Here is a 26,517-nt window from a genome sequence, read left to right as displayed (position 1 = left end):
AATGAAAGATTTTCTGTACCCAGACTGACAATGAATCTGAGTGTGTCAGCCAAACAATCCAAACACTCAAAATTTGAATCACAGTAAAGATATGTGGTCATGGAGCCTAAACATGCAAATCCCAAAATAATTTATTTGACAAATGCACAGTATATATGCAATAACATTACTCACAGCCCCTGACTTTTGTTAATTTCATGAATTCAGATATAATTCATTCTGATTCATTCTAATATTATTTCAGAAATAAATTCAGATATAATTAATACTATTCAATCAGACCATTAAGTAATTAAGGCCAGAAGTTGACATGAAAAAGAGACAGCCCTCTTTACCCACCACTGCATAAGTAGGTGGCTCTTTGCAAGCTCATTGAACCATTAGGCAATAGCCTGCTTGCATGTCAACTTGGGCAAACCCTTCACATGGTGACTTGTTAAGTTATTCTGATATCTAAATTCTATGAACTGTTCTGAGCAACATTCTTTTCAATTTTCTGATACCTCAATCAGAGGTAAAGTTATGATGTTTGAAAGTGAACAACAGCCCAAAACGTACTGAGAAACGAGCATTTAAAGATTAAAGACAAACAAATAAACAATCCAATTTGTGCTGCTTTTTCAGTTTCCTGTGATTTATCAAGAACGTTGCACTTACCCTGACTTTTGCCACTATTTTCCAAGACATATTTCGTGCTACATTACAAACAAATACATAAAAAGAGGTCACTTATTTGGATCAAATAAAAGTCGAGGTAAATGAATAGGCTCCTATTGGGTTGCTGAACACACGGGGGGCAGGACCGAGTTTGGGAACCCCTGCGCTAGCCCATAGTAAAATGCTGCCATCTTGTGTTTTGTATATGTAACGTTACTTCTAGAATTTATACATTTTCTGTAGTCTTTAAAGCATAACTGTCACGCAGTTTTAACCCTTGATTAAAGAAATGCAGCGTGCAAACATTGTAGAGACAAACAATGTACCTCGATTTCCCACAAATTTCTGAATTAGTTGCATGGTTTAAGTTTCTCATCCAAATGCAATATCTGGTTTTAATGCAAGGTAGTCTATGGCCCTTCCATCCATTACCCATCCATTATCTATTTTATTTTATTATATATATATATATATATATATATATATATATATATATATATATATATATATATATATATATATATATATATATATATATATATCAACAATTTAAATGACCATTTCTTTGTTTGCTCGATTTGCGCATGAATTTATAAAATTAATTCTTTTATGCTTTTTTTCCTCATAGGTCTATATGCTCTTTGGTAAAGGTCTGACAAAGGTTTTACTCAATGATTAAATTTCACACACAGTCTGCATTAAAACAATGCAATTTCTATCGTCGATTAACGGCTTTTCCTCCACTTGGCCGTTGCTAAGACACACAATTGGTTGTTAAGTTAAGGGCCATCGGTAGAAAAAAAAAAAAACACAGTTTTAGTTATCTTGTGAATTGCCTGAGCTTATTTTCTAGTTCAAAAAAAAATAACACTGTGAATTAAAAAAGAGAACGAACATCTGTGACTTACAAATAATATACTTGCACTTTTCAATAATACTATGAAGACGTTAAATAATTCTTCAATTTTCTCTTATATTTTCTCGCAAGGCTTTCCACTATGTACCAGTGAGTTGCTAGGCGGTTTTTGATTCTCAAAACAGTGAAGTTAGCCAGTATTCCGAAGTGGACTAATCTACTAGCAATCTCACAACGATGGATGAGATGTAAACTTCGATTTTGTTTCCATTACCTCGAGAATCTTTTAATTACATACACGCTACTCGTGGAATAAATATATGAATTCAGTCTGTTTAAAACAGCTGACTATCAATTACCCTAACTTTAGCTACAGTCGCTTGGATAAATATACATTTGTTAACATTAACTAGCTTGACGTCGGTAGTTAGCTATATTGCTAGTACCACAAAACACTTCTGTTTAGCTAGCTAACATTCTAGGTTAAGCAATCGGGCTCAAACTAGACTATAATTTGCTGAGTATTCGTTCAGTTTGCTTATTAACTAGCTGACCAGGTAACTTAGCCAAGTTGTTTTTTTTATGTTCACTCGGCAGCTGACTGGTTAGGCGAATTTCTCAACCAAGAGTTTGTGTAATCTAACGATAACTTGCTGTTATTGCTATGCTAGCTTTTTAGCTCTCTGGAATAGACTTCACCAAGCTGAGCTATGGTTACTAACCGTGTCTCATCCAAACGCAACATCTGTTATATTTCATAAATTATCCAGTTATTTGTTAATCAACCGAGTGTCTCCTTTTGTTTTTGTTTGTACATGTAGCTAGCGGCTTATGTAGCAGGCAAGCTGAAGGTAACATTTATTTTCTTGTTAGTTAGGTAAAGATTCGTTACTACCCAGCTACCACAATGGATACTTACCATGTGTTGGAGATGATAGGAGAAGGGTCGTTTGGGCGTGTCTACAAAGGACGCAAGAAGTTCAGTGGCCAGGTAGGACAAATTATTGCAAGTGCTGGAGGTGGAGGCTGTGGAGTTTGATACATAACTTGTTAGTTAGCAATATTGATCATAATGAATATGACAATAGCTAATAGTACGTCTGCGCATTGTAAACAGTATTTTGGTGAAATTAACTTAAATATAGCTACTTTTACCAAGAATTGTAGCCATGTTTAGTAATATTAGTAATGTTAGCACTAACTGTAATAATGTACTACTGTACGGTAGCTAGTTGTGCATGCATTTAACATGTTAACCTTTGATTCGGTTGCGCTAAATCAGATTGCTATAATGGCCTTGCTGTATTCTTAGGTTGTGGCCCTCAAGTTCATTCCGAAGGTGGGCCGGTCAGAGAAGGAACTGCGTAGTCTGAAGAGAGAGATTGACATCATGAGAGGACTGAGACATCCCAACATTGTTCTGTTACTAGACAGCTTTGAGACTGAGAGAGAGGTAATACAGTTTTGGGTGCACTTTACATCTCGGGAAAATAGTTGACAAGTGGCAAGATTGCATTTTTGTCTATTTTTTGTAAACATTTTTACAGTTTGGATACAAATATCAAATCAAATGCACTTCGGAACCCCTGATGATTCGCATTTGTAACAGGTTGTTGTTGTGACGGAGTATGCAGAAGGAGAGCTTTTTCAAATTCTGGAGGATGATGGAAATTTGCCTGAAACACAGGTAGGTTGTGACTTTCATACCTCTTTTTCTACTTGTTGACCTATTTGGCTATCCCAGTGTCACCACATGCACCGCACAAGAATAAGATTGGTATTTTCTGTCTTTTCCATGGTTCAAAGTTGCAATAAGACTAATAAGGCTCATCCTTATTGATCACCATTGTGAAATTCTCCCCCTAAATGTGTCTCTCAAAGTCTGTGTTGTCGTTTTGTTTAGGTGCGTGAGATAGCTTGCCAGCTTGTCTCGGCCTTGTACTATTTGCATTCTCATCGTATACTTCATCGGGATATGAAACCACAGAACATACTTTTGGGAAAAGGTGGAGTCGTGAAGCTGTGTGATTTTGGGTATGTCTCAAGAATCAATGGGGTTTTTGTGAGCATTCTGCATAAGACAAGGTTGCCAGGCATTTCATAGCAGATCCTTTAAAAATACTTCAGATTATATACCAGAAGTGTTTATGTAGGCTGTAAGTACAAATCAGTAGAAATGTTATAATACTGTAAAGTCATGTGAAATGACCTTTGTATTTATAGCTTATATGGTGCATAACCAGCCAATGGTGTGTGAATCTATTCAAAATTTCTTGAAAGCTTCTAAGTATAGTGGAGAAGTTGGGATGCCTCACATGTTTTTTTGTATTGTTCATTCTTACCATTTGCTATTGCTTCTCGGAGAGAGGTGGCTGAGAGAAATAAATACTGGTGACCAGGAATGATTTATATCCAGCTGCACAAAAGTTGACACATGACGCACACCCACTGCTCTCATAATATCCATCTCCTATGGAGGGAAATGCTTCTGTCCTACTGTGCTTTTCCTGCCATGAAAATAGACCTCCGTGCACTTGTCTCTGTGATTAACCTGAGTATTTGCTTTGTCAAAATGGAGCTCTTTCCTAAGATCACTGGCATGTGTTTGCTCTGACAGCCACAAACATGTTCTGAAAAAAATGTGTGAAAAAGTGTTCAACCGGAATTTCTGTGATCAGCGTGGCCACATTTAACAATAATTTTAATTATTGCAGAAATAAATTGAACGTACATTTATTCCATTTTGCAGTTATTAAAAAGTCTAGAATATGCAAATCTGATAACCCTGCTGGGACCCTGCTTATTATTTATGATTTATTGTTTAAATGACATAATGGCACATTCAGATTTTGTAGGTATGCTGTTTTGTGGTTTTTCTTAACTGCTTGGCGTTCTGGCTGGTCCCGTCCTGTCGCAGGTTTGCCCGTGCCATGAGTGTTTCCACGCTCGTTCTGACCTCCATCAAGGGCACTCCTCTCTACATGTCTCCAGAACTGGTGGAGGAGAAGCCGTACGACCACACAGCTGACCTGTGGTCCCTGGGGTGCATCCTCTATGAGCTGCACACCGGAGCACCGCCGTTCTACACCAACTCCATCTTTCAGCTGGTTCAGCTGATTGTCAAAGATCCAGTCAAGTGGCCAGAAACCATGAGCCAGGCCTGCACGGTACAGTAGAGCAACATACAATCTTATTTATTCGTGAGGAAGACGCTGTGATTCAAAGCAACTTCTGCAGTGCCAGCATGCATGTGGTGAAAAGGGATGACACATCGCAGAAAGTAAGGCATAATCTAAGCAGTGGCAATAGGTATGCAATCTCATCTCACATGGCAGCTGGTGAGCTGTAAATAGGAGAGACAGAACGCAGAATTAACTATCAGATATTATCTGAATAACCCATTCCCATTAGCTGGAGACAGCGAATTATCTGTTATTTTGGCAGAATAATTTTTGTTTAATAAATTTATCACACCTGGCACTCAGTGAAGCCAAACTAAATTTTGTACCAAACCTTATAGTGCCCTGAAATGGCCCCTTTTATGCAGCGCTATGTATGAAAGGTGCTGTAATTTCTCCATGGTGAAACCAAAGTCTATTGAAAGTGTATATGAAATTGTACAGAGCAAATTGTACAGAAAAAAAAAAGAAAACATGACGGGCACTGTGTGCGTGTGTGTGTGGTGTTTTAAGAGTGTGTTATTTTCATTGACAGAATTTCCTAAAAGGCTTGCTGACAAAAGACCCCCAGAAGAGACTGTCTTGGCCAGACCTCTTAGAGCATCCATTCGTAGCTGATGGAGTTTTAGGTGAAGTTTTTATCATTTGAACTGGATTACATTCTCATGAATCATACTACAAAGAAACTATTTGTGCTAGATCAATGCTTTGTGTACAGTAAGGTTATGGATAAGTTCCTATGTCTTTTTTTTGGCTGTTGGCAGACTTACCACTCTTGGTTCCTATTCAGCCAGTTGGCCCTTCCAATTTAATAGGAAAAATGCATTACAGACTTCAGACTTGGCAGATTTAGGCAGATTTTTGAGCATTTTTTAAGTTTAAGTCAGAGTATGAGCAAGTCAGAGTGAGGAGAACCCCAAATATAAATCTCATCTATCTTCCTTTTACTTATGCACCCTTTAAACCTCAAGCTCTGAATTATCGATTTAATTTTACTTTGCATACTGCACATAACTTAAGTCTGAATAGGCCCCTATTTGTTTTTGTTTTTTTGTTTCCTGTTTTTGATCTTGTTTATGTGTGGTTTTTTTCTGGGCTTCCTGTTGGTTCCTTTTGGCAGTTTTATCAGACAGCAGCTCTGACAGCCCCCTGACTGTGATTCCTAGCCTGGACCAGCAGGCTCTGAAACTGAAGCAGACCAAGGAGAAAGCAGTGCCCCGCTGTGGCGAGGGCAAGTTATTGCGCAAAGCCATGGAGCTGAGAGGCAAAGACAAGGCCAGCAAACAGGTACAGCCCAGAAAGGACGGAACCTGGAATGGGCTTTCATCTAAGTCTGTTCTTGTTCAGCTAAATTGTGGTTCAAGCATTGGTTTGGCTAGATTCAGAATTCCTGGAAATGTGTGAAGCAGGGTTCAAATGAACTTTTTGGCTTAGCTGTCAGGGTGGTGGGTAGATTTACAAAATTACCAGCTGGACGTATTTTTTTTCGAGCCAAAGTAATGAAATTACGCTCTCATCTTAGGTGGTCACCTATGTAATTTTCAATCAATTCACTAAACAAAATAACCATTCCCTACTGTAATAACCATTTTAAATGAGAAACAGAACACTTAAGGATTTAGTGTACACAAGATCATTAATAGGCAAAGGATAGGCTTTTCTTCTTAAAGACTGTCTTAGATCTTAGTCTTGGCTTGTGTGATTTACACTTGGCAGGTGTAAATTTTGGACCCTGTTGTGAAGGCATGAATTGCATGAAACTCATGGACCGTTTTTTGACACCTTCTGTGACATGATGTTTCTTAGTGTCCATCTTTGTGTTAGCTTGCAAGATGTGGAGGTAGACTCCTATGTACTAAGTCTTTATGCCACTGATGCTTTAGAACCATAATCACACTGTAACATTGTTTACTGGTTAATGCCATTGCACTTCATAGGAATTTGCAACAAGTACGCATTTGGGCGGTGAAAAGGGAGATCGTTCTGACAAGGCACTTCTGAGAACTGCTGCAGATGGAAGTGTGCCTTCTGAGGATTGGTCAGCATCATCCCCAAATATTGTGGATAAAGATGCAGTGAAACCATCAGTCATTCTGTCCCTCCCAAACCACCCACAGCTATCTAAGACCCGGGAAGACAGGTATAGGTCATACATAAATATGTATTTGGATACTTTCTTTGGATGTTTAAATAGTACTCCAGGGACTCTAGACAGGAGAACACAAAAATGAAACTGGCTGTTGTGAAATAACAGAACCAGTATGCAATGGGTGTATACATATACACAGTCATATGTAGGTACCGTATATACATGGTGACTAACATGTACAGTACTGTGCAAAAGTCTTAGGCAGCTGTAAAAAATGCTGTACAGCTAAGATGCTTTCAAAAATAATGAAGTCAAAGGTTCTAAATATCGAAAAAATAATATAAAGAGCAGTAAATAGTTAAAAACTAAATAAAATCAGTGTTTGGTGTGACCACCCTTCGCCCTTAAAAACTACATCAATTCTCTTAGGTACACTGTCTGGCAGTTTTATAAGAAAATCGGCTGGTAGGTTGTTCCAAGCATTTTGGAATACTTGCCACAGTTCTTCTGCAGATATTCTGGCTGTTTCACTTGCTTCTGGCTGTCCAGGTAATCCCAGAGACCCTGGATCAAGTTTTTATCTGGAAAGTAGTCTATTACTTAAAATATTACTTTATTTAACAAAATGTATCTGTAAATTTTCATTTTTTGGAAAATTCATGTTTGGTAATCTCAAAATTGCTCTTTTCTACTGACACACTAGTGCAGAAAACAAAAAATAAACACATAAGACCAAATATATACTATATATTATATTTAAAGATCTAGGGTGCCTAAGACTTTTACACAGTACTGTATATGTATAACGATCCTTGCTAAACTGCAACACAAAATGTAATTTAAAAGAAAAAATGCAGCTTTCAGTGTTACCGGTCATATGCGGGTCAATTCTTCTGTCTATATAAGTGAATGCACTCACATTGTGCCTTCCAGGATGGGTCCCATCAGCAGAGATTATGCACAAGAGTTTCCCTCTGTGGAAATTGGGCCCAGACAGGTCCTGAAGCAGCAGCCCCTGGCCCGCTGTAGTCTGGGTTCTGTTAGGCTCGAGAATGAGGTCAGTGTTTGCGCTTAAAACCTTTTAAATGCTTGGCACAGTCAAAATGTACAGCAGCCGTTTATCTAGTCTTTAGGGCAGGTGTAATCTAGTCATCTCAATTAAAATTGAATCTTCCCAGAATGCACCAGCTCCTCTTTCTTTAATTGTATGACATATAAGGTTGTTTTCCATCTTCTCTAATATTGTACTTTAAAGTTTGCGTGGTTAGATGCCTGTGAGTGTGTGTGTGTTTGACTGTGCTGAAAAACCTGTAAAACAGATGTCTGAGAAGTGTTTTAAATTAATTTTTCCCACATTATTTCCATATTTATTTATGTGCAGGATATTGATAGTGATGAGGAGTGGATGCATTTGGTCCAGACCACAAACCCAGAGAATCAGACCTCTGTAGGCTTGGATCAAGCTGTCTTGGATCGTCTCAGGGAGAGGTTACTTGCTTCCAGAGCTCAGGTACAAAACAGTTTTGACTTCAGTTGTTTGTCCAGGAATGTTCATGCCCAAATTGCCCATTGACTAGACCTTTGAATTATGTTAATGTTTATATACATAGTTTTAGTAAGAGGGTGCCCGGGTGGTGATAAGTTTAAGAAATCAGGCTTAGAACGAGAAAGTTGCATGTTTGATGCTTAGTTCTGGGCACTGTTAATGAACTTGAGAAAGTTACACTAATTGCAGCTGTGGTAAATATCCAGCTATATGTGTGGATATGTCTCCCTGCAAAAACAAAAGCAAATGACAGTATTAACTGAAGAACAAGATGAAAAATAATGATCTGTGTTTTTACTCATTCCAAGCATAAATCGTAACCATCTTATACGCCTTAAATTGGTTGATGTTATATGCAACTAACCATAAGTTCTGTGGAAAGGATAGATAAGGCGATGTTCCCAGATCGAATGAAATAAATGCTGCCATCTTGCAACAGTTAATTTTCAATCAGCAACTGATTTTAGCCTGTTTTAAAAGGGATATTTCACTTTGGTATAGCACAAGTAATTTTGTGTGGTCTGCCCTATTGTATTTGCATAGTGTGAAAACTAGCAACATCAGCTGTCCCTGCTGATTGTTAACGGCATTGTTGTTTTTCCTGGTTGTTCAGCTCCCAATTCATTCCCATTAATTTTCAGGACTTTGTTGAAATGAATGGTTTTAAAGTGCAGCCTAACTATGGAGGATATTAGATCGATAAAAGAGAAAAAAGGCAAAAGGTCTCTGGAAAAAAAAATTTTGAAGTAAAATTTTGCTTCTGATCAAGGTGCAGTTGTGAAATGCTACTACACTGTGATTTCCAACACTAGTTCAAATAGACTGGGGCAGATGGAAACTGGGTTTGAACTCACCTCAGTGGTAATGAGGCATGACACTGTTCTTTCCCTCATCAGCTATTGGATGGTGTGCTGGAAGGGGCGTGTCGAATCCGTCAGCCTCTGAAAGTGCTTAGCAACCTGCTGGCTCGGAAAGTGGATGCGGAGGAGTCCATGAGTATGGCCCTGAAAATGGAACTGCCTCACTTCCTGTTTGACCTGATTGAGGAAATCATGGAGAATTCAGTTGTGAAGGTGGTAAAAAATAAAAAAGTATAAATAACGAATTAAACCACATTTCTTTCACTCACCCTCACCACCCCAGGCATATATGTGTTCCCCATGTTGTACGTCTTGGTAAACCTGATTTTAGATTTTAACAGTGAAAATTTTTTAATTGTTTCCCCACGCAAACAATTTATAGTCCCCGCACTGATGTACAGGAGCGGAGCAATTCCCCAAAAAAGTGTGGACTTGCTGTAGGATCTTGGTTTGGTCCTCATTGATCCCCATTTCCTCCTCAGCAACCGTGGTGTGTAGCAGTACTGGGAGACGTGATTTCAGCACTGCTACTCTACTGGGAAAGACATTATAAGTGGGAAGCAGCTGGAAAAAGGTAGAATTTGTACAAATTGCGGTTTTGTTTGGCTGAAAGCTTTATCAAAAGATAGCACAGTGTTGTGGTGTTGTAGCTAGAGCACTGAGCCAGGAAGGGGCTACATAGCAGTAATAGTTACACCCAGTAAAATGTTTAAATGAGGTATGCATTTGGAATATATAAACTGACATTGCACACATTGCAAGTGCCCCGGTGGCAAGACATTTTGAATAGGTGCACTGTACCTGTTAGTCGCTGTAGAATGTTGTGGTATTCCCTTAGAGTTGTGTAGTAACCCCTTCTCTGTCTCCTTACCACAGTTTAGAAGAACGTGCCAAGACCTTACTCGGTATTCTTTTCCACCTTGACATGGCTCCTATCGTAGTGAGTATCTACACTAACATGAGTGACTGTATTGTAAGGGCATGTAATTTCCCCCCAAGCTCCCTAACTATAACCCTGCCTTTGGTGTGCATCTGTACTGTGCCGGTTAAGAACGCTCCTCCCTGTCAGCAGCCTAAGCCGGAGTCTGTCTGTTTCCCAGCCTCAGGCTGCATCTGTGCTGGCCCTGTTCGTTTACCGTGGAGTTTCTGTGGATATTTGTGCTGACAAATTCATAGCCGCAATGGAGGCTGCTCTGCACAGTTCGGTGGAGGTATGTGTGTATGAGCATTTCAGAACACCATATTTAAGGCCAAGGCCTGGAAAATGTGTATCATCGTGTAATGTTAGCATTTATCCTTGAACATTTTTGCATCCTGGAAAGTCCTGGAGAACTCACAGAAAGTGACAAATGTCCAACATCCTACATCCCACATCCTTGAAAGATCATTTTCTTTTCAAAGTGCAATTTTATTAACAGTTTCTGTGTAAGAGACAGTCCAACATTTGTCTGTTAAAAAATCGCACTTTTATTGGTGCAGTTGCAGAGAATTCCACATTTCACCTCACTGTGGATAGGTGAAAATTTGCTAGCTAGCTAGTTAACCAGTAATTCCTTGCTTGAGGTGCCAATAATTTTAAAAATAATTACTGTGTGCCTGCACAGTTTTGATATTTTCTGTATTATATTAAATGGAAAACTAAGTGGCATTAACATGCAGTACCTTCTCACTACCATGGCTATAGGGAGATTGGTTGAGTTTTCTATATGTTGATCAACCTCTATAGCGAAGCTCACCTCAGCCACCGCCAATGTGAAGCAATCAACTGGTGCAGCAGCCATTTAGTACCAGAATACTCACAAATCATGAGCAGGGAAATTCTGTCTCTGACCAAAAAAAGGCCCTTCAGTGGGTGAACAGGAGTGCTGCAAGGGCTCTTTTCTTGTTATTAGCTGCTCAGTAGGCCCGTTTCCCAATCTTTTTCAGAACCGTATCTGTCTACCTGAAGGCTGGGGACTTTGGGATGGCCTCCTGGCACTGCTCCTTCAGGCTGTTTCTGAGGCAAGTTCCAGGAACTGGCAAAAATAAATAAATAAATGTTAAGTTGATTCACCATTAGCAAGGCCACATAACGTATTTGATAGTTTTTGAAGAAACTATATATCAGTATATTTGTAATATGATACATACATTCTTATACATTGCAGTTTCATGAATAAATACATGCCTGCAATTATATATGATTAAAATTAATTTCATTTTAAAACACTTCATGATATTTGAAGGACTTTCCAAATAAATGGAAAATAAATACAGAAATAGTGTAATTAATACTGGGGGGGGGTCGACTGAAATGGAGCGAATGGTAAACTTTAGGCTGGTGTGATACAACAAACTTAGGACATATGAAGAATTTATACATTCCATAGTCTGTTATATGTCAGGTAGTGAAAAATTACCCCCCAGAAGATGTGTGCACTGAAGGGTTAAAGTCTTTAATAGGGTTGTAATCTTTAATGGCACATGCTTTAAAATATGTAATTGTGGTCTCGTGTGATTCTGCAGCGTGAAAATTGCTCAGTCTCAGAGTTTCTGGATTCTAGCCTCTGGCAGCTCCTCTGGTTCAGAGTTGGTGTTACATTGGAGGAGATGCCACCCAACAAGGATTTTTTATCACTCAGTGGTATGGAATAAAATACTTTCATGTTTGATTCTATATGGGGTAAAATCTTCTAAAATGTAATTATTTTTAAAAAAATTTCTCTCCTCCTGTAGGTCTGCAAATCTTTCTTTCCCTGGCTCTGTTTGTCTTCATCAGACAGCCATACAGCTGCGTTCCTCTGTTTTCCAATAGTAACACAAAATCCCTGCCTGCCCTAAGCCACCTCCTCACAGCTGATTGGTCAGTAACCTCTATTTTTATCATAACTTGCGTTTTGTATGTCGGAGGAGATGTATTTACTGGCTGCTATGAATAAACTGGTGGTGCAGAGTATGGACTAAAGACACTTAAGATGTCTTTGTTATTGTTTTCCCAAAGTGCCTCAGAGAAGGAAATGGCCACAGAAGAGACATTATCACACCCGTGGAGTGACCCAAGCCCAAACAGCCTATCAATGATGAGCTGCCACCTGCTGTGCTTCCCATTCGCCCTTGAGGTGCCTGATGAAACAATGGCGAAAATCCTCCAATCATATCACAGTTGTGACATTGTCTCACGTCTGCAGCAGGTGTGTATTTTCATTAGTATTCTGTAGCCTTTTCTGAGAAGCGGCCCTCTTAACGGATACAGATAACTGGACATGGAGACCCTGTTCTGATCCATAATTTTAAAAATACAGGCTGAAATTCTCTCAAACCTCAGGACCATTTAACTTTGAATAGCAAATTTTAATTCCTTTTAGGTCATAAGCTACAAAAAACAAAACTAGTTGCAAATGAGTAAATTCACAATTAAACTGCAGTTTGTCTTGATTGAATACAGCCTATCAGCTGTAGGAAATGTGAGTATTACTTAGATTTTCTATATTTTATTTAAAAAAGACAGTCGATATCATTTCCATTGTTATTGTGAGTAGAAATGTCTTTTTTCATCATATTTATTGAGTGATCCTGTGGGGAAAAAAAAGGAATCGGCCTTGAAAACAAACCTTTGTATCCACCACTTTTGTTAGTCACTTATGTGATGATAAAAAAGGCAGAGGCATGCCGAGCTTTAACAATGCAATAAATGTTGTGAATCTCATTCTCCAGCTTGTACTGGTTCTCCCTCTCTGTCTGCTGGAGCTCCCCCTGTCTCTGCTCTGCCACCTCCTGCTCTACGACCCTGGGCGCTCGGTCCCTTGCTTCGCCTCCGCCACGGAGGCCTGCGGCTTCTTCCTGCCGCCCGGGGGACAGGACGACGACGGCGACAAGCCCCAGAGCACCAGCGAGCGGGGAGGCGGCGAGACTGGCCCGACGCCGGGCCTGACGCCGGGCCGGACGGCCAGCTCCCTCCTGGCCGCCTTCCTGCAGTCGGAGGCGCTGTCCGGCTCGGCGGTGGAGCTCCTCTCGCTGGTCTCCCAGACGGCCCGCTTCTCGCTCCTCCCGCCCTTTTCCGTCCTCTACGTGGACCCGTCCCTGCTGAGGTCGGCCCTTGCCCACCCAGACGACCGGGTGAGGGCCGCCGCCTGCAGCCTGCTGGGAAACGTCAACCCGCTGGTGCCCCGCTGCGACCCGCTGCTGCTGCCGCTCTTCCAGGACGCGAGCGGCCTGCTGCACGACCCCAGCCTGGCCGTGCGGAGGGCCGCCTGCCGGGCCGTGGGCAACTGGCTGGGGCTCGTGGCTCAAGCCTGCTCCCGCGACGGCTCTGAGCCCGCTAAAGAAGGCGGCGGTTGTTTTACTGTCGAAGGGAAGGTGAACGTGGATAAGAAAAGGCCGTCCGCCGTGCCAGGCCGAGAGCATCCGGCCGCACAGTCAAAGGCTTGCGGTAAGCAGGAGGTCGGTCGGTGGACGGAGTCTGCGCAGGAGGCGGCCCCGGTCCTGCTGCCCCTCCTCAGGGATCCGGACCCTCTGATTCGCCGACACTGCTGCGCTGCTCTGGGAAACATGGCGGGCATCAGAGGGGGAGGAGCCTCGCTGCTGCAGTGTGACGCCCCCAGCCTGCTCCTCCAGGTCGCCTGTGTGGACTCCCAGAATGCCGTGCGGCAGGCAGCTCTCACCAGCCTCTGCCTCTTCAGTCAGCAGGAGCTACTGCGGCAGGTAAGGGGTTCTTTTGGCATTGCAGGTGCGTGCGTACGCTGTCCAGGAAACAAAATCTAGCTCCAACGAAAGGTCATTTAGACTTTTCTAAAATAACAGGTCTGGCTTTCAGGTCTGCTTGGGCGTTTTCCTGATCCTGATACTGAACAAATACGGTGATGACACTCCCCCTTGACTGCAATTCATTAGTCTTCATATGTTTGTTGTGTGAATTGCAGAGATAGAGCGGCACCAGCAGATCTTAATTCAGACTGATCCGCAGGACCATACAGGGAAATTGTTGTCAGTCACTGGCCTCAGGTCTCCCTTATGTACACCACAACCGTCCTTGGTGTGTGCTTAGACTGACGTCACTTCTTAATTCCTGTTACCATATCGCGCTCAGAGAGATAAAGCAGGAGGGAGTTGTCCATCCAGAGCCTGTTCTGTGAGGCCTTATCTGACCCCTGAAATGTCAGATTTCCTTTGAGTAAGGAATAATCCATAGTTTAAAGGCACGCTGACACACCTGGAGTTCACAGATGAGGCATATAGCAAAGCAGGTGACATTCTGAGTTTTCGATTCATCACCAAATCGTTAACCAAAAAGATCAACAGCCTTAGTGAATAGTATGTTTGTGTGTGTGTGTGTGTTTTGTAACTGGATCAAAGACCATATTTGTTGAATAGGACTTGTTTGCACTCAAGCTAAAGCAAAGCTAGAAGTTAGAACATCATGATCATTATTACGTCATTATTACCATTATACAACTCTAAATTTCCTTCTGCTGATTCTTATACTCATACATATAAACTTGTCTCAGTAGAAACACCACGACAATAATTTCTCCAGCACCATCTGTATGTCTTCCGTTTCTAGAGAAATCTGTAGTGCATTATACCACTAGATGGCATCCAAGGGGAGAGAACCTACAATCAGATTGCACTTCCTTCTCTGTTCAGTGTTTATATTATTAAAATATTTGTGTTTTTTATTGTACTCTAATGCCCCTCTCACTTCTTCCCTTATTTGTGGCTTAGGCTCTGCTGTCTATGGACGTTGAGGAGAAACTGCAACACATTTCCCAGTACACATCTTCAGCATGTCAGTACAACAGACTGATGAACAAACTCCGGCCCCAGTGAGCTCACAGCGGAGGCAAGCTCCTCATTCAGTTGTCAGATTAGAAGTGCTCAGATGACCATCTCTGACCTCCATTCCAGGGGTATTGGAGACACTAATGCGTGGATGACTAAGACACTCTGGACCATGCAGTCCTACCGCCTTATGTTTTGTATTCAGATGTGTGACAAGTTTAAACAGATGTACATTTTTTCCAATGCGTACAACCCATTGCCGAGATTCACTAACTCATTACATTTTATTAGTATGCTAAAACATGTCCTGCCTACTTTTTACTCTGAGACCAATTACTTTGTGATGAGATTGGGCCTGATATGATGGAACCGTTTTGTGAAAATGTGGGAAGTGTTTTATTGTATTTATAGGTTGAAACTCTGTGTTCTTAAGAATAAACCGTTGTTTTCTCACTTGGTCTTCCATTCTCTGCAGTTTTTCATGTTTCTATCAAACATAAGTAATTTAAATTCTAAAACTGGCATCAAATAAAATTTAAACACATGCACAAACACATGTATGTATATAAATATGTGTGTGTGATTTTAAAACAAGGTTGAGATGAGTCAGTTTAAAAATGACTCATTACCAGAATTCCAAAGCATTCGGGGTTAGCTTTATCTCATTAAAAATCTCCATTGCAATGGTATGCTCAAGAGATTGTATGCACACAGCTGGCTTTGCTTAATTCCTTACTGTAAGGAAGCCTTTGGATCCAAGGCTGTAAGCATATAGAAAACCATACCTCCGAGAGCAATCAGATTTTCTAATATAAGTTCATTCTGCCTTGTTATCTTATGTAACATATTTACTTTGTAATTTGCAGTATTTAATTTACATTTTAGGCATTTAGCAGATGCTTTTATCTGGAGCAACTCACACAGCTTACATTCTATTGACGTATAATCTATTTCTACAGCTGGATATTTACTATTCTGGTGGAGTACCTTGCTCAAGGATACAGTGGAAGCACCCATGCTAGCTTACAACCAATGCATAGCAAGCCCAGTTCCCTTACCATTCTGTTACACTGCTGAAATTTCACCTGCCAGTACTTCTATCATCTTATTTTTGATAAAACACCTTGTGTAGATGCATTTAACATTATAACTAGTTATCACTGTGTGCTGTATGCATACCTATTAAAAGAGTTATGGTCCATCACAAACCCACTTCATTTTTATTTATTTAGTTGTATTTTTTAGTTTTTTTTTTGTTTGTTTTTTTTTGCTGTTTTTATATAGGAATTTATATAAAGCTAAAGCTTTAGCTCTCTGGTCTGGAATCGGAACCCAGTTATTACCGAACTAGTTATTGCAGGTGCTTAGATTTTGCAAAATGCAGAGCATTCTACCGGCAACTTTTATTAATTATTGTGAGTGTATTATATTTCATCTGTTCGTTAAGTGTGGTTGGCTGTCCCCATAACTACTGGATAAAAGGTTATTTGTGGCAAGACGTGTGGCACAGTCTGCAGGTCAGCCAATTCTTAAGTCTGATTCCCTACCATGGCACCTTCTTGCCTGTGATTTGTTCTGTTTTTGTTCTTGCTTTCTACCTGTCTGAATAAAACATGGCCTGTCCATTTTGACTCTTTTTATTAATTTGTAACTTGTATATAGAACTCCAGGTGAATTGAATTAAATGTCAGCAAAAACTGTAAAAAAAAAAAAGAAGTAAATTAAAAAAAAATAAAACAGGTGTATCGTATAAGTATTCACTCCCTGATTTTATGAGGAAGTGTAATTTTATTTGCAAATTTACTTGTCATTTCAAAGTTAAGAACAGCCAGTATCAAAATCTCAGCCAGTATCTTGTGCCACTGCAGTATTGTTTTTTCCTTGTGATTTCATTCATTGTCCTGCAGGAAGGTGGAATTTCTTCCAAGATTTAGGACAGACAGGTAGGTTTTCCTCAGAATTTGGGGATTTGCCTGTGATTTGCTTCATCCATTTTGCGCTCAGTCTTCATAGGAATCGTAGTAAAACTTTGTCCCCCTTTGTGAACTACTTTTATTTCCAGCCACAATTACAACCTCTGAATTGTAAATGCTTGTTTATTTTCTTAAACACCTTTTATGTCTGTTGTGTGATAATGTACCCTCTTAACGCCAAATTGTTAGAAAAGTGTCTGCATGCTATGAATAAGTGTCCCATCTTCTAACCTCGGGACTTTTTAATTAGTCCAGCTTTCATTTACTGTGCTACGTGGGGAAATTATTACTTTAGAAAAAAGTTTCCATTTTTAAATAGACTAAACTACGGCCTGACACGTGACATCAATGGAATCGTGTTCGCGAAAACTTGGTTTATATTGCACAGTGAAATGCCCTGTGCTACTTCAACTCCAACGGAGTATATGGTCCATAAGAGACCATATGTAGGCTACTCTGTAAGACTTGATTTAACACTAAACATTTTAGTATGTACTGTTAAATAGCTGTTGTGTTGGACAGAACTAGCCTGTATCTCACATGAAACAGACGGCACGAATTTATTTCTAAAGCTGTATTTGGTGTAGACAAATGCCGGACATACGCCAGTTTATTAGTAAATGTTAATAGCGGAAATTCATTTGAAATTGCCTGCTCCATATCGCCGCCTGAGCAAGTTTAAGCGTTCTGTGATGTACACTAGAGGATAAATCTTTTACGAAATAAAGCTATTAAATTATCAAATATAAGTTCCCTGGTAGCCTAACTATTACGTTACCAGATATTTGTTTATTCCCTTATACACGATTTCACGTTGGCGTACAAATTTAGTGATAGATCATATCTGATTAAGCAGAATCTTATAAGTAGCATAAAAGGTAAATTGATTACTAATGTACTAATATCCATTTTTAGATAAAATATGGCCAGAGAAACACGCTGAAATATTTTATATGTGCTCTTGTGCTGATAAAATACGATTAGGATAAGTGGTCAAAACTGACAAATCCAGTAGTTTCATCATCACATAAATATATTTATATTGCCTCAACAAGAAAAATGTCTTTATGATTTGACATATAACGTACTTCCTATTTAAATATTTCAACCTTTAAAACTTTAAAAACAATCCATTGGCAGGACCGTGCCAAGGCCTAATAACGCTGATTTAAGTCGGACGAATCAACAGGTTTCCAGAAATTTAACTTTAGTAGGTTGTGGTTCTTAGATCATTTCATTTTAAATGCACATAATGTTCGGTGATACGCTCTCCAACTTGAACGTCAGGCTGATATATGAAGTAACATCATTCGACCTCGAAAATCGATACGACACCTCTATTTCATGTTTATGGGGGGATGAAAGTTGAAACCAGCTTGTTGAATTCAAAAACGCATTCCTGATGCATTTAGGAAAGCTTCGGTTCGGTTATAATTATATGAAATAATAATATATGCCAAATCTATGTTGCAAAAGATTGTAATTCAAAAAGTTGTAAATTATTTTATTTTCAATCGGTAGCAATTCCTAAGAATGAAGTCGACACAGGAACCACAGGAACTGCCATGCGAAAGGGTTCCTCGTCCAAGATCATTGGTGTTTCATAAGAACCCGACAATTAATTGTATTTTGTTATTTTTATTATTATCATTATTATTATAAAAGTTACAAATAACAATTGTAATTAACTATATCATTCTAAGCTCCATTAGTTTTCTTTTCACATCATTTGAAATGACAGGAAATGTTCAAATGACATTAAAGTTATTTGTCGTTGTCTGAATCGAGCTTGCAAGTCCAGTAGTGTAATCCACCATTATTAGTAAGTAGTACTCCACAGTAAAATAAAAAAATAGAAGATTTAAAGAAATATTTCTGACAAGTCACTTTATTTGGGTACAAAAAAGCAGATGTTCGATACAGAATAAAAGGAACTATGATCTGGCATTTCACGTAATAATTCTGCAATATAAAATAAAATGTAGCTGAAGTGTTACCATACACCCAGATCTGAAGCACAACGTTAAAATAACAACTGAACGTATGGCATATTAGAATTTTTTTAACTGACGATTGTGCACTGCCACGTGTTTCAAGGCGCACTAGCGCACTAGCCATATTCAATGGCTTCGCTATTAGTCCTAATTACTATTTATTTATTATTAATTTAATAAATTAAATAAATTAAATATGTAGTAATATTAATCGCTATTAGTCATAATCACTTAGTGCACCATGCGGCATTCCAAGTTAGACAAATAATTAAAAGTGAAATACATTGAAGCATAAATCTTAGCAATTCTTATTACTGTAGCCTATTTCACTTTATTTTGATTTTCCATTTTGGAAAATACTTTTGATTTTCTTCCGTCTTTGTTTAGAAATTGCGGCATAAGATGATGTGCTAATGATATCACCCAAATGAATTAGCATTTCTGAGGTAAAAAAAATGTTTTAAAATGTTTTAAATAATAACGTTTTAAACGTTTTAAAAAGTAAATAATAACGTCTACCCAGTGCAATCAATGACAATACATTGTGTTGATTAAAAGGTCAATAATTAAGAAACTGATGGAACACAATGTGCTTATTTTAGGACATTTAATCATATAAAACAATGGCCTGACAACACCCGTAAACAGTAGCATTCCCGTCCTAAAATACTTTTAAAAAGCTGTGCTACTTAAAACACATTAAATGCAGGAAACTTTAACTGATTTAGCATGTACATCCATTCACTAGTAGAATCACAATTGACATCCAGGATAAAATTAAAAGGAAAAAATATATATATACTATACACCTTCAGTCAAGACATGAATTGATTACTAATACAATATATAAACTTCATGGATAAGTGCCCCACATATCTGTGGATATTTGCTGGTGGCATTCAGGGGAGAAGAAAGTCAAATACATCACAGAAATTATACAGCCAAACCACTAAATGAGAGAGATCAACTACATTGATCTCATGTACATATGGAAAATTACAGAAGCATCTTTGAATATGACACTTTCACCAAAAATACATTTCATATGATGGTACTATTTATTTATTTTTTTACATCCTACACTGATATACAATATAAACGTACAGCATGTTTTGTAGACTGAAAAACAGAGCATGCTATATGTGTCTATAAAGAACATGTAATATATTTCAACAAACAATCCCAAGCCATACAGTAGATGAGATGAGACACTCCCATAACCCTGCATATTTAAAGCAGATTGTCTGTATCATTCACCCAGCTACCAGTCGAATAGTGCTACTGTGCTGAAAGTTGGGTCAGGCGAGAACCTGACTTCACTGATTGTCACCCAAATAAGAGGCTATGTACAATACATTTGTTCTAAAAATATCATCGCTTCACAGTGCTGGGCAGGCAGTACATAGATATTATAAAAGCTTCCACTTCAACAGCATACTCAGGACATACATTCAGTGCCAAGATACAAAGTATGCAGCTGGATGGCACTACTAAATTCAAACTAAGAAAAAAAAAAATCGTCTACAGCATGCGACTACCTTCTAACCCCCATATTTCCACCACTATTTTCCCTGTCTCCCGTTGGTTTCCATGTTTGCGTGAAGCTGCCGTCATGGGCTGGCGTCCTGTTTCAGGCGCTGGCTGCGAGCCTTGTAGACCTCGATGAGGAGGTCTTTGACGTACTGGATTTCGCGCTCCACCGACTCGGCCTTGTCCCGGAGCTCGCGGTTCCGGCCCTCCAGGCCATGAAGCTGTTCCTCGAGCGAGTCCAACTCCGCCCGCTTGCGCTGACGATACCTGAAGGGCCCAAAATACAGAAGGCAGTGAGTAAACGGTGAGGGCCCATATTTCTGAGTTGCTGGTTATTAAACAATGAACTCTGGCCTCCTCGTTATTTTAGCAGAACAAGAGAAAGATTAAATAAGATAGATACAAGGGAACATATTCCCAACTGCACCTTTGGAGCTCAGGCTATGGTATGGTTCCCACTAGTGATTCTGGAGATTCTGTCTCTTGCAAACACCATGAGCAAGGATGGGAAAAGTTTGAGCAATGCAGTTTATCAGAAGTGCCAGATTCAGCCCTTCCAGAATTTATCACAAAAATTGTAGGTGTAGCTCTCGGTTATCACAATGCCCCCCCTGCCCCCCTCCACCCCAAGAAGTGTTTACCTGTGAGCAGCTGTTTTGTTCTGGTCTCTCTTCTTCTGCCTCTGGTGTCCATGTCCATGACCTTCCAGACCGACCTCTTGTGCAAATGTAGCACCAGAGTGACCTTCCGTCAGCCCCAAGGCTGCTACATGCCCAGCAGATCCCAAATCCTGCCCCTCACCTTCTCCCCCAGACAGGCACTCTGAACTTTGGTCTTCCAGAAAATTGGAAAAGCTACTATGCTGGCACCCTGTTTCCAGACCTCCTGTTTTCAGTGGTTCATCTACTCCACCCAGGAAGCTGTGGTGAGCTCCGCCCACACCAACATGGAGAAAACTGCCCTCCTCCATCTCTGTTTTCCAGCCAATGTTGGTGCACCTATCGCCACAAAATGCCTCCATCGCCATGCCATTGTTGTTGCTGATAATCTTCTGCACATCCTGCCCACCATAAGCCAACCGCTCCTCTTTCTTGTGATGGATGTCAGGTGACTGATCCCCAAAGGTGTAACCCCCGCAAATCTTCTCACCAACTTCTGTGTAACAGTAAGATTTTTCCTCCTTTGTAAGTATGCCGCATTTTCTGATCTCGACCATGCTACCAAAACGGCACCCCTTCCCAACTGCCTTTTCATCCTCTACGCAGTAGTAGCCGCTAGTAACTGCTACCTCGGGGTTCACTGAATTACTTCCTTTGGAATTCCAGATACTGCTCTCAACTGCCTCTCCAAATCTTACCCCATCACAAAATCTCTTTCGACCATTGCTGTTAGGGCGGCTGCAACCATAAGGGGTGTGTCTTGGCGTTTTAGATCTGCCAATGGGGCCACCACAGAAGCTTAGCAGGTCGAGTTCTCCAGTTGCCAGGGTAACAAGAAGTGGGTTTGATTCTGATTGGCCGGAGTTGGTGTACGACGCATACGGTAACTGGTAGTACGACTGTGGACCCGCAGCTGGAGAAACTTTGTCATATTTTCCCAATTTCAAAGGTTTTTCTGAAAGAGAATCGGACAGGAAGTAATCCTCAAGCTGAGCAAGCTCCTCTTGCAGCAGAGAGGTCATGACCTCCAGGTCGGAGGGTACCTGGATGTCCTGTTGGAGGGGTGATGGGGGAAGGGACGAATTAGGGGACGGAGAGGAGTGCGGGACAGGGAAATACAAGGCGAAATCCACTTCTTCCCCCATCCAGTCAGTGAGACCATTACCTGCAACAGATGTAGAAAATGAAGCAATGGTTACACACATTGAACATACTTCTCAAACAGCATTTTCATATATTTTTAAACAGTGCGTAACAAGACCTTCCTGCTGATTCTACCAACAGAATAATTTGGCTAATTCAACCATTATTTCACCAAATACGTTCTTGAAGTTTGCCTTCAAGAAATGTACATATTTTCAATCAGATTTACAAATGTGATGACTCCTGCAACAAAACTAAATGGGAAACGAAGCAAAATAAACAGAATACATATTGTGACACTGCATGGATTACAAAAAAAGGGTCTTACTCACAGTACGAGGAGAATGAGTATGCTGCAGTGCGGTTCCCACCTGGAACAGGGGAAAATAAAAAATCTTCATCGCAACTTACCAATTAAGCGATGTCTCTTCTCTGGCTCCTCCTCCCTCCGCCCTTGTGGTTGGCTGCGATTCGCCTGTGGGGGAGAGAGAGCGAGGGGGTCTACCGGGCAGACGAGGCGGGTCTTCCAGAGGGGAACCGATGCCGCCATCGTTTCTTCGGTTTCGATTCAAAAGTCCAAATGTACGTGGAGTTTGATGATTAGAAGGATGAGCCACAAAGGACAGAGCTGGGTGAGCTGTGTGAGACCTGCGAGAGATGGGTCCCAGTTTACCAATGTTTAAATACCAGACTCCAGAAAATTTGAAACAATAAACCCATCCTATCATACCAACTGTAAAACAGTGACAAACCCCTCAGAAAAAATCACATAAATCCTCCAAAATATATCCATCAGCAGCTGCAACAAAGGCCGGATTTGCAGAAATGCAAATCCTCTCCCATAATTATTTGTTAATTAATTTATCTGAACGAATTAAAGGAATTAGATTCTTCCTTTCAGTTACACTGTATTGCCAAGGTTTCCATTCAATCATCCCACTGGCTCCATATAAGCCTCTTATTCCAATGAGAGAAGCCAATGAGACTCCCAAGTGTGACACGGTGTGATCCACTGTGCATTAAGCCAGACGTCCTCTCGGACTTAAATTACCAGCAGTTACAGAGCACTTCATTATTTACATTGAGCTTTTAGCACTTATGTGGATAAATACAGTCAGTGAGTATCAGTCCTCCAAGATGTGGATAAATAATTCCACATTTAAATATGACCTGCTCTTTGAATTAAGGATGTGTCACAGAGTTTCATGAGAAAAAGTGTACATCATTGGTTTACATATTTCCGAGTCCATGAGATTAAACAGGACTTCTTAAGAAAAGTTATACCAAACCATTGTATAATATAAGCAACAGAGTTATTAGAACTTAAGGTAAGTTTATAACAGTGGATCATGCAGCTTTTTAATTACTTAGTTTTCCTACCCCTGCCAAGCTTAAGCAGACATCATTCTGTTTGTGTCCTCCATGTGACCATACACCAATATACACAAGATAAATGCAACCAAGAAACATCTAAACCTAAGGTCAATACTGTATATGTACTCGTCAAGTAGGATAATTAAGTAAAACAACACGAGCAAAAGAGATATAAACACGTTTACCTCTTGTCAACAATACAAGCTGGAATAAAAAATATATATTCAAAATAGTTGCAATATTCAGCCTTCCAAACATAGAGCAATTAGCTATCATATACACAGAAATAATAATTATCCATCCTATTACTTCTACAACACTACGATAGCATTAAAATCTAGCTAGACAGCACTGTTACGCATACTTACATCATAATATGCTGAATCGTATCCAATTAATAATTGCCACACCGACAATTACCGCAGCAAAAAAATTAACGGAATTGCAGCCTCGCGGTAGCTTGGTATGGAATCACAGACTTAACTTGTAATTACATGGCTAACTGCAATTTCATGTCTCATTAGACAACTAGGTAATTATTATTAAATCACTATTATTAAATTACTAATTATTAAATTATTACTAATAGGCTGACCAATTCGCAACAGCAATCACAAGCATGACACTACTTAACCATCTACCAAGTGTGCGCGCTGGTAGTAGTTCCTCGATCAAAAAACAAAAGAAATGCTGCTAAATAACGTCACCTAGCTAATAAAGCCAAACATGGTCAAACGACAACAACAAAACCAAAACAATAGCAAACTACCGTTAGCCAACTAAATCCCAACTAAACTTTCAACGCCGGTCGTTACTTTTTATGTCAGTTAAAAAAAAAACCTATTGCAAACTACAAGGAAACAGTTGCCAAGAGAATTAACATTAACGTTACTTAACTAGTCTAACTAGCAGCAGTGTATTGCTATTGCCACACTGTTTCTTTGAAACAAGTAAGTTACCTTAAATGATTTACAGTCAGCAGCTAGAGGCTACCTGACTAGCTTCTTTCAAAGTAACTTTAAAATAACTAGTTAACTTTAATCCATTCACCTAGCAAGCTAGCTGCGTTGCTGTCACTGCCATAGCTACTTAACCTAATAATCTTTTAGCAGTTAACAACATAAAACAAGAAAATACACTTACGCCATTCTTGTCGGAATTATGTGTCGTTTGGGTGCGTTGCAAATGCAATGCACGGTGTTCGTAGAGTTCATAACAGACAGTTTAAAAAGCCATCTTTCCCATTCAGGGACAGTTCGGCAACAACGCTCCACTCAGATTGAGACTGTTTTCAGTACTGTCGGAAAGTTCATTGAAAGACGAATCTATCCCCTCCCACACCCAGCAACCAACTACGTAACGCGCGGAATGGAGAGACCAGGGAGAGACACACCGATATCCCTCCGCCACTCATCACTGCAAAAGTTTGTCTCATGCGTTAGTGTCGTGATTGCTACATGTTCTGGATTTCTGTTAGGACCATGAGCTGCTGTTATCGGGTAGTCTCCTGATATTATATAGGAAGGATTCACCAAAGAGCGGGACCACAGGATTATATTTTACGATGCTTTTGCTAAAATAATGCTCAGTAATACACAGAAGTCGTTTTTTAAAGTCGTACGGGTGTAGATTCGGTTAGCGGTTAGCTCGTTGAAAGCAGACAGCTAATGTAATTACTACTATTTAACGCGCGCTGCGTTTTTTGAGGTTACAGGGCACAATATGATTTTACCGGTATTATTTAATTTTCATTAAACAACGTTGAGTTGCTCCCTTGTGGATTTCGCTGTAAAGGACTACTTATTTACAAACAACGAGGAAGGACACAATATTGCAATCAGAACATGCGTGATGGTGGTTGCAGTCTCGTTGCATCATCTCTTCTGGCATCTTCAGATTGGATGGAGTTGTGAGGCAGTCGATTTTCTATTGGCTGGGCAGGAGTATTCGATTGGCTCTCGTCCCTGTGATTTTTGTTTACTGTTTTCTGACCACGTGTTTCAAGTAAATATCCCAAGTGTGGAGAGGAGAAGTGAGAAGTTTTAGGACCAAGATCCCTTACTGATTTTTAAAAATGTGATAGTATTTTCACAAAGCAATTTCAAAAATACCATAATAGCCTGAAATAATATTCTACTTCAATGACTGCACTGACATCCTGGGATGGTTTGAGCATATTACGTTTATTTTTTTCCCATTAGTCTGTTCACTTGTTTTGTGTGGTCTGGAACCATCTACTGTTAATCAGTTGTGCTCAAATGAGAATTTTCCAGTTTAGAAGCCAAAGAAGCTGGTTTGAATCTAGCAGTTCATTTTGTTGGGGAACGGTAATGTTACCAACAAGACTATACCCTTTCCTGCTAAATGATAAACTATGTTACGCTTACAAGAAGGTGATGCTTTTGTACAGCTGCATTTTTACCAATAATTTATCCTCTAATGACAGTCTATTACATTATTTGTGAAATGATTTTAGCAAGGAACTAAGATGGATAGGATATGCAGCTTTCCCTACAAATATATTCTAATAAGATTAGATTATATTAACAGGGCTGGAATCTATTTTATTCTCAGTTACTGTCATTCTTAATTGCCTCCAAGAATATAAATAAAAGCCATATTTAATTGAATTTATATAATTGGCATCACTATTGATATCACAACAGAAAGCATGCTCATGCTAGAATGGGATGGAGGGTTGAAGTGTTAGCCATTAGCAACCAAATTATATTAAGTTCTAAATAAAATTGGCATCTTCACCACTATGTTATTGTTTGGTGAAAGAATAATTCACCATTTGTCAGTAGGGTTTTACAGGATTGCTTTCCCTTCCTCCATTGATAAACCCCAGGTTTTTGATTGGCGCGGTGACTTGCATACGATGTCCTTATAAAATGCTA

At 39.8% G+C, this 26,517-nt stretch overlaps 2 protein-coding genes across 3 annotated transcripts; one reads left to right on the top strand and one right to left on the bottom strand.

Moving 5' to 3' along the window:
• The first annotated feature begins 1,655 nt into the window (after window positions 1–1,655).
• On the top strand, window positions 1,656–15,397 carry stk36 (serine/threonine kinase 36 (fused homolog, Drosophila)). 2 transcript variants are annotated; one of them, XM_064350884.1, is made up of 21 exons: window positions 1,656–1,761; window positions 2,387–2,504; window positions 2,826–2,966; window positions 3,123–3,200; window positions 3,417–3,547; window positions 4,431–4,680; window positions 5,228–5,321; window positions 5,813–5,979; window positions 6,630–6,832; window positions 7,715–7,838; window positions 8,163–8,291; window positions 9,224–9,400; window positions 9,670–9,761; window positions 10,064–10,127; window positions 10,288–10,398; window positions 11,114–11,188; window positions 11,693–11,810; window positions 11,903–12,029; window positions 12,168–12,357; window positions 12,881–13,867; window positions 14,888–15,397. In XM_064350884.1, the coding sequence occupies exons 2-21, from the start codon at window positions 2,421–2,423 to the stop codon at window positions 14,990–14,992; spliced, it is 3,447 nt and encodes a 1,148-aa protein (XP_064206954.1). In that variant the 5' UTR covers window positions 1,656–1,761; window positions 2,387–2,420; the 3' UTR covers window positions 14,993–15,397. The 2 variants fall into 2 exon arrangements, with proteins under 2 accessions (XP_064206954.1, XP_064206955.1); XM_064350885.1 differs by lacking the exon at window positions 1,656–1,761 and adding an exon at window positions 1,776–2,070.
• Window positions 15,398–19,504: 4,107 nt separating this feature from the next.
• LOC135263186 (uncharacterized) lies at window positions 19,505–25,510 on the bottom strand. Its single transcript, XM_064350883.1, has 4 exons — window positions 24,761–25,510; window positions 22,655–22,891; window positions 21,083–22,265; window positions 19,505–20,708 (listed from the first exon to the last, which is right to left on the bottom strand). Exons 2-4 carry the CDS (start codon window positions 22,791–22,793, stop codon window positions 20,522–20,524), a joined length of 1,509 nt encoding a protein of 502 aa, XP_064206953.1. The 5' UTR covers window positions 22,794–22,891; window positions 24,761–25,510; the 3' UTR covers window positions 19,505–20,521.
• Window positions 25,511–26,517: the final 1,007 nt, after the last annotated feature.

Source organism: Anguilla rostrata, chromosome 9 (assembly GCF_018555375.3).
Source record: "Anguilla rostrata isolate EN2019 chromosome 9, ASM1855537v3, whole genome shotgun sequence".
Taxonomy (NCBI): domain Eukaryota; kingdom Metazoa; phylum Chordata; class Actinopteri; order Anguilliformes; family Anguillidae; genus Anguilla; species Anguilla rostrata.
This window is presented reverse-complemented; position numbering and strand designations above follow the sequence as displayed.

Coding starts and splice junctions, on each gene's coding strand:
- stk36 (XM_064350884.1), top strand. CDS start 2,421: ATGGATACTTACCATGTGTTGGAGATGATAGGAGAAGGGTCGTTTGGG. Junction 6,833..7,714: donor TCTAAGACCCGGGAAGACAG/GTATAGGTCATA, acceptor TGTGCCTTCCAG/GATGGGTCCCATCAGCAGAG. Junction 10,399..11,113: donor CTCTGCACAGTTCGGTGGAG/GTATGTGTGTAT, acceptor AATCTTTTTCAG/AACCGTATCTGTCTACCTGA.
- LOC135263186 (XM_064350883.1), bottom strand. CDS start 22,793: ATGGCGGCATCGGTTCCCCTCTGGAAGACCCGCCTCGTCTGCCCGGTA. Junction 22,266..22,654: donor GAAGAGACATCGCTTAATTG/GTAAGTTGCGAT, acceptor CATCTGTTGCAG/GTAATGGTCTCACTGACTGG. Junction 20,709..21,082: donor AACAAAACAGCTGCTCACAG/GTAAACACTTCT, acceptor TGGGCCCTTCAG/GTATCGTCAGCGCAAGCGGG.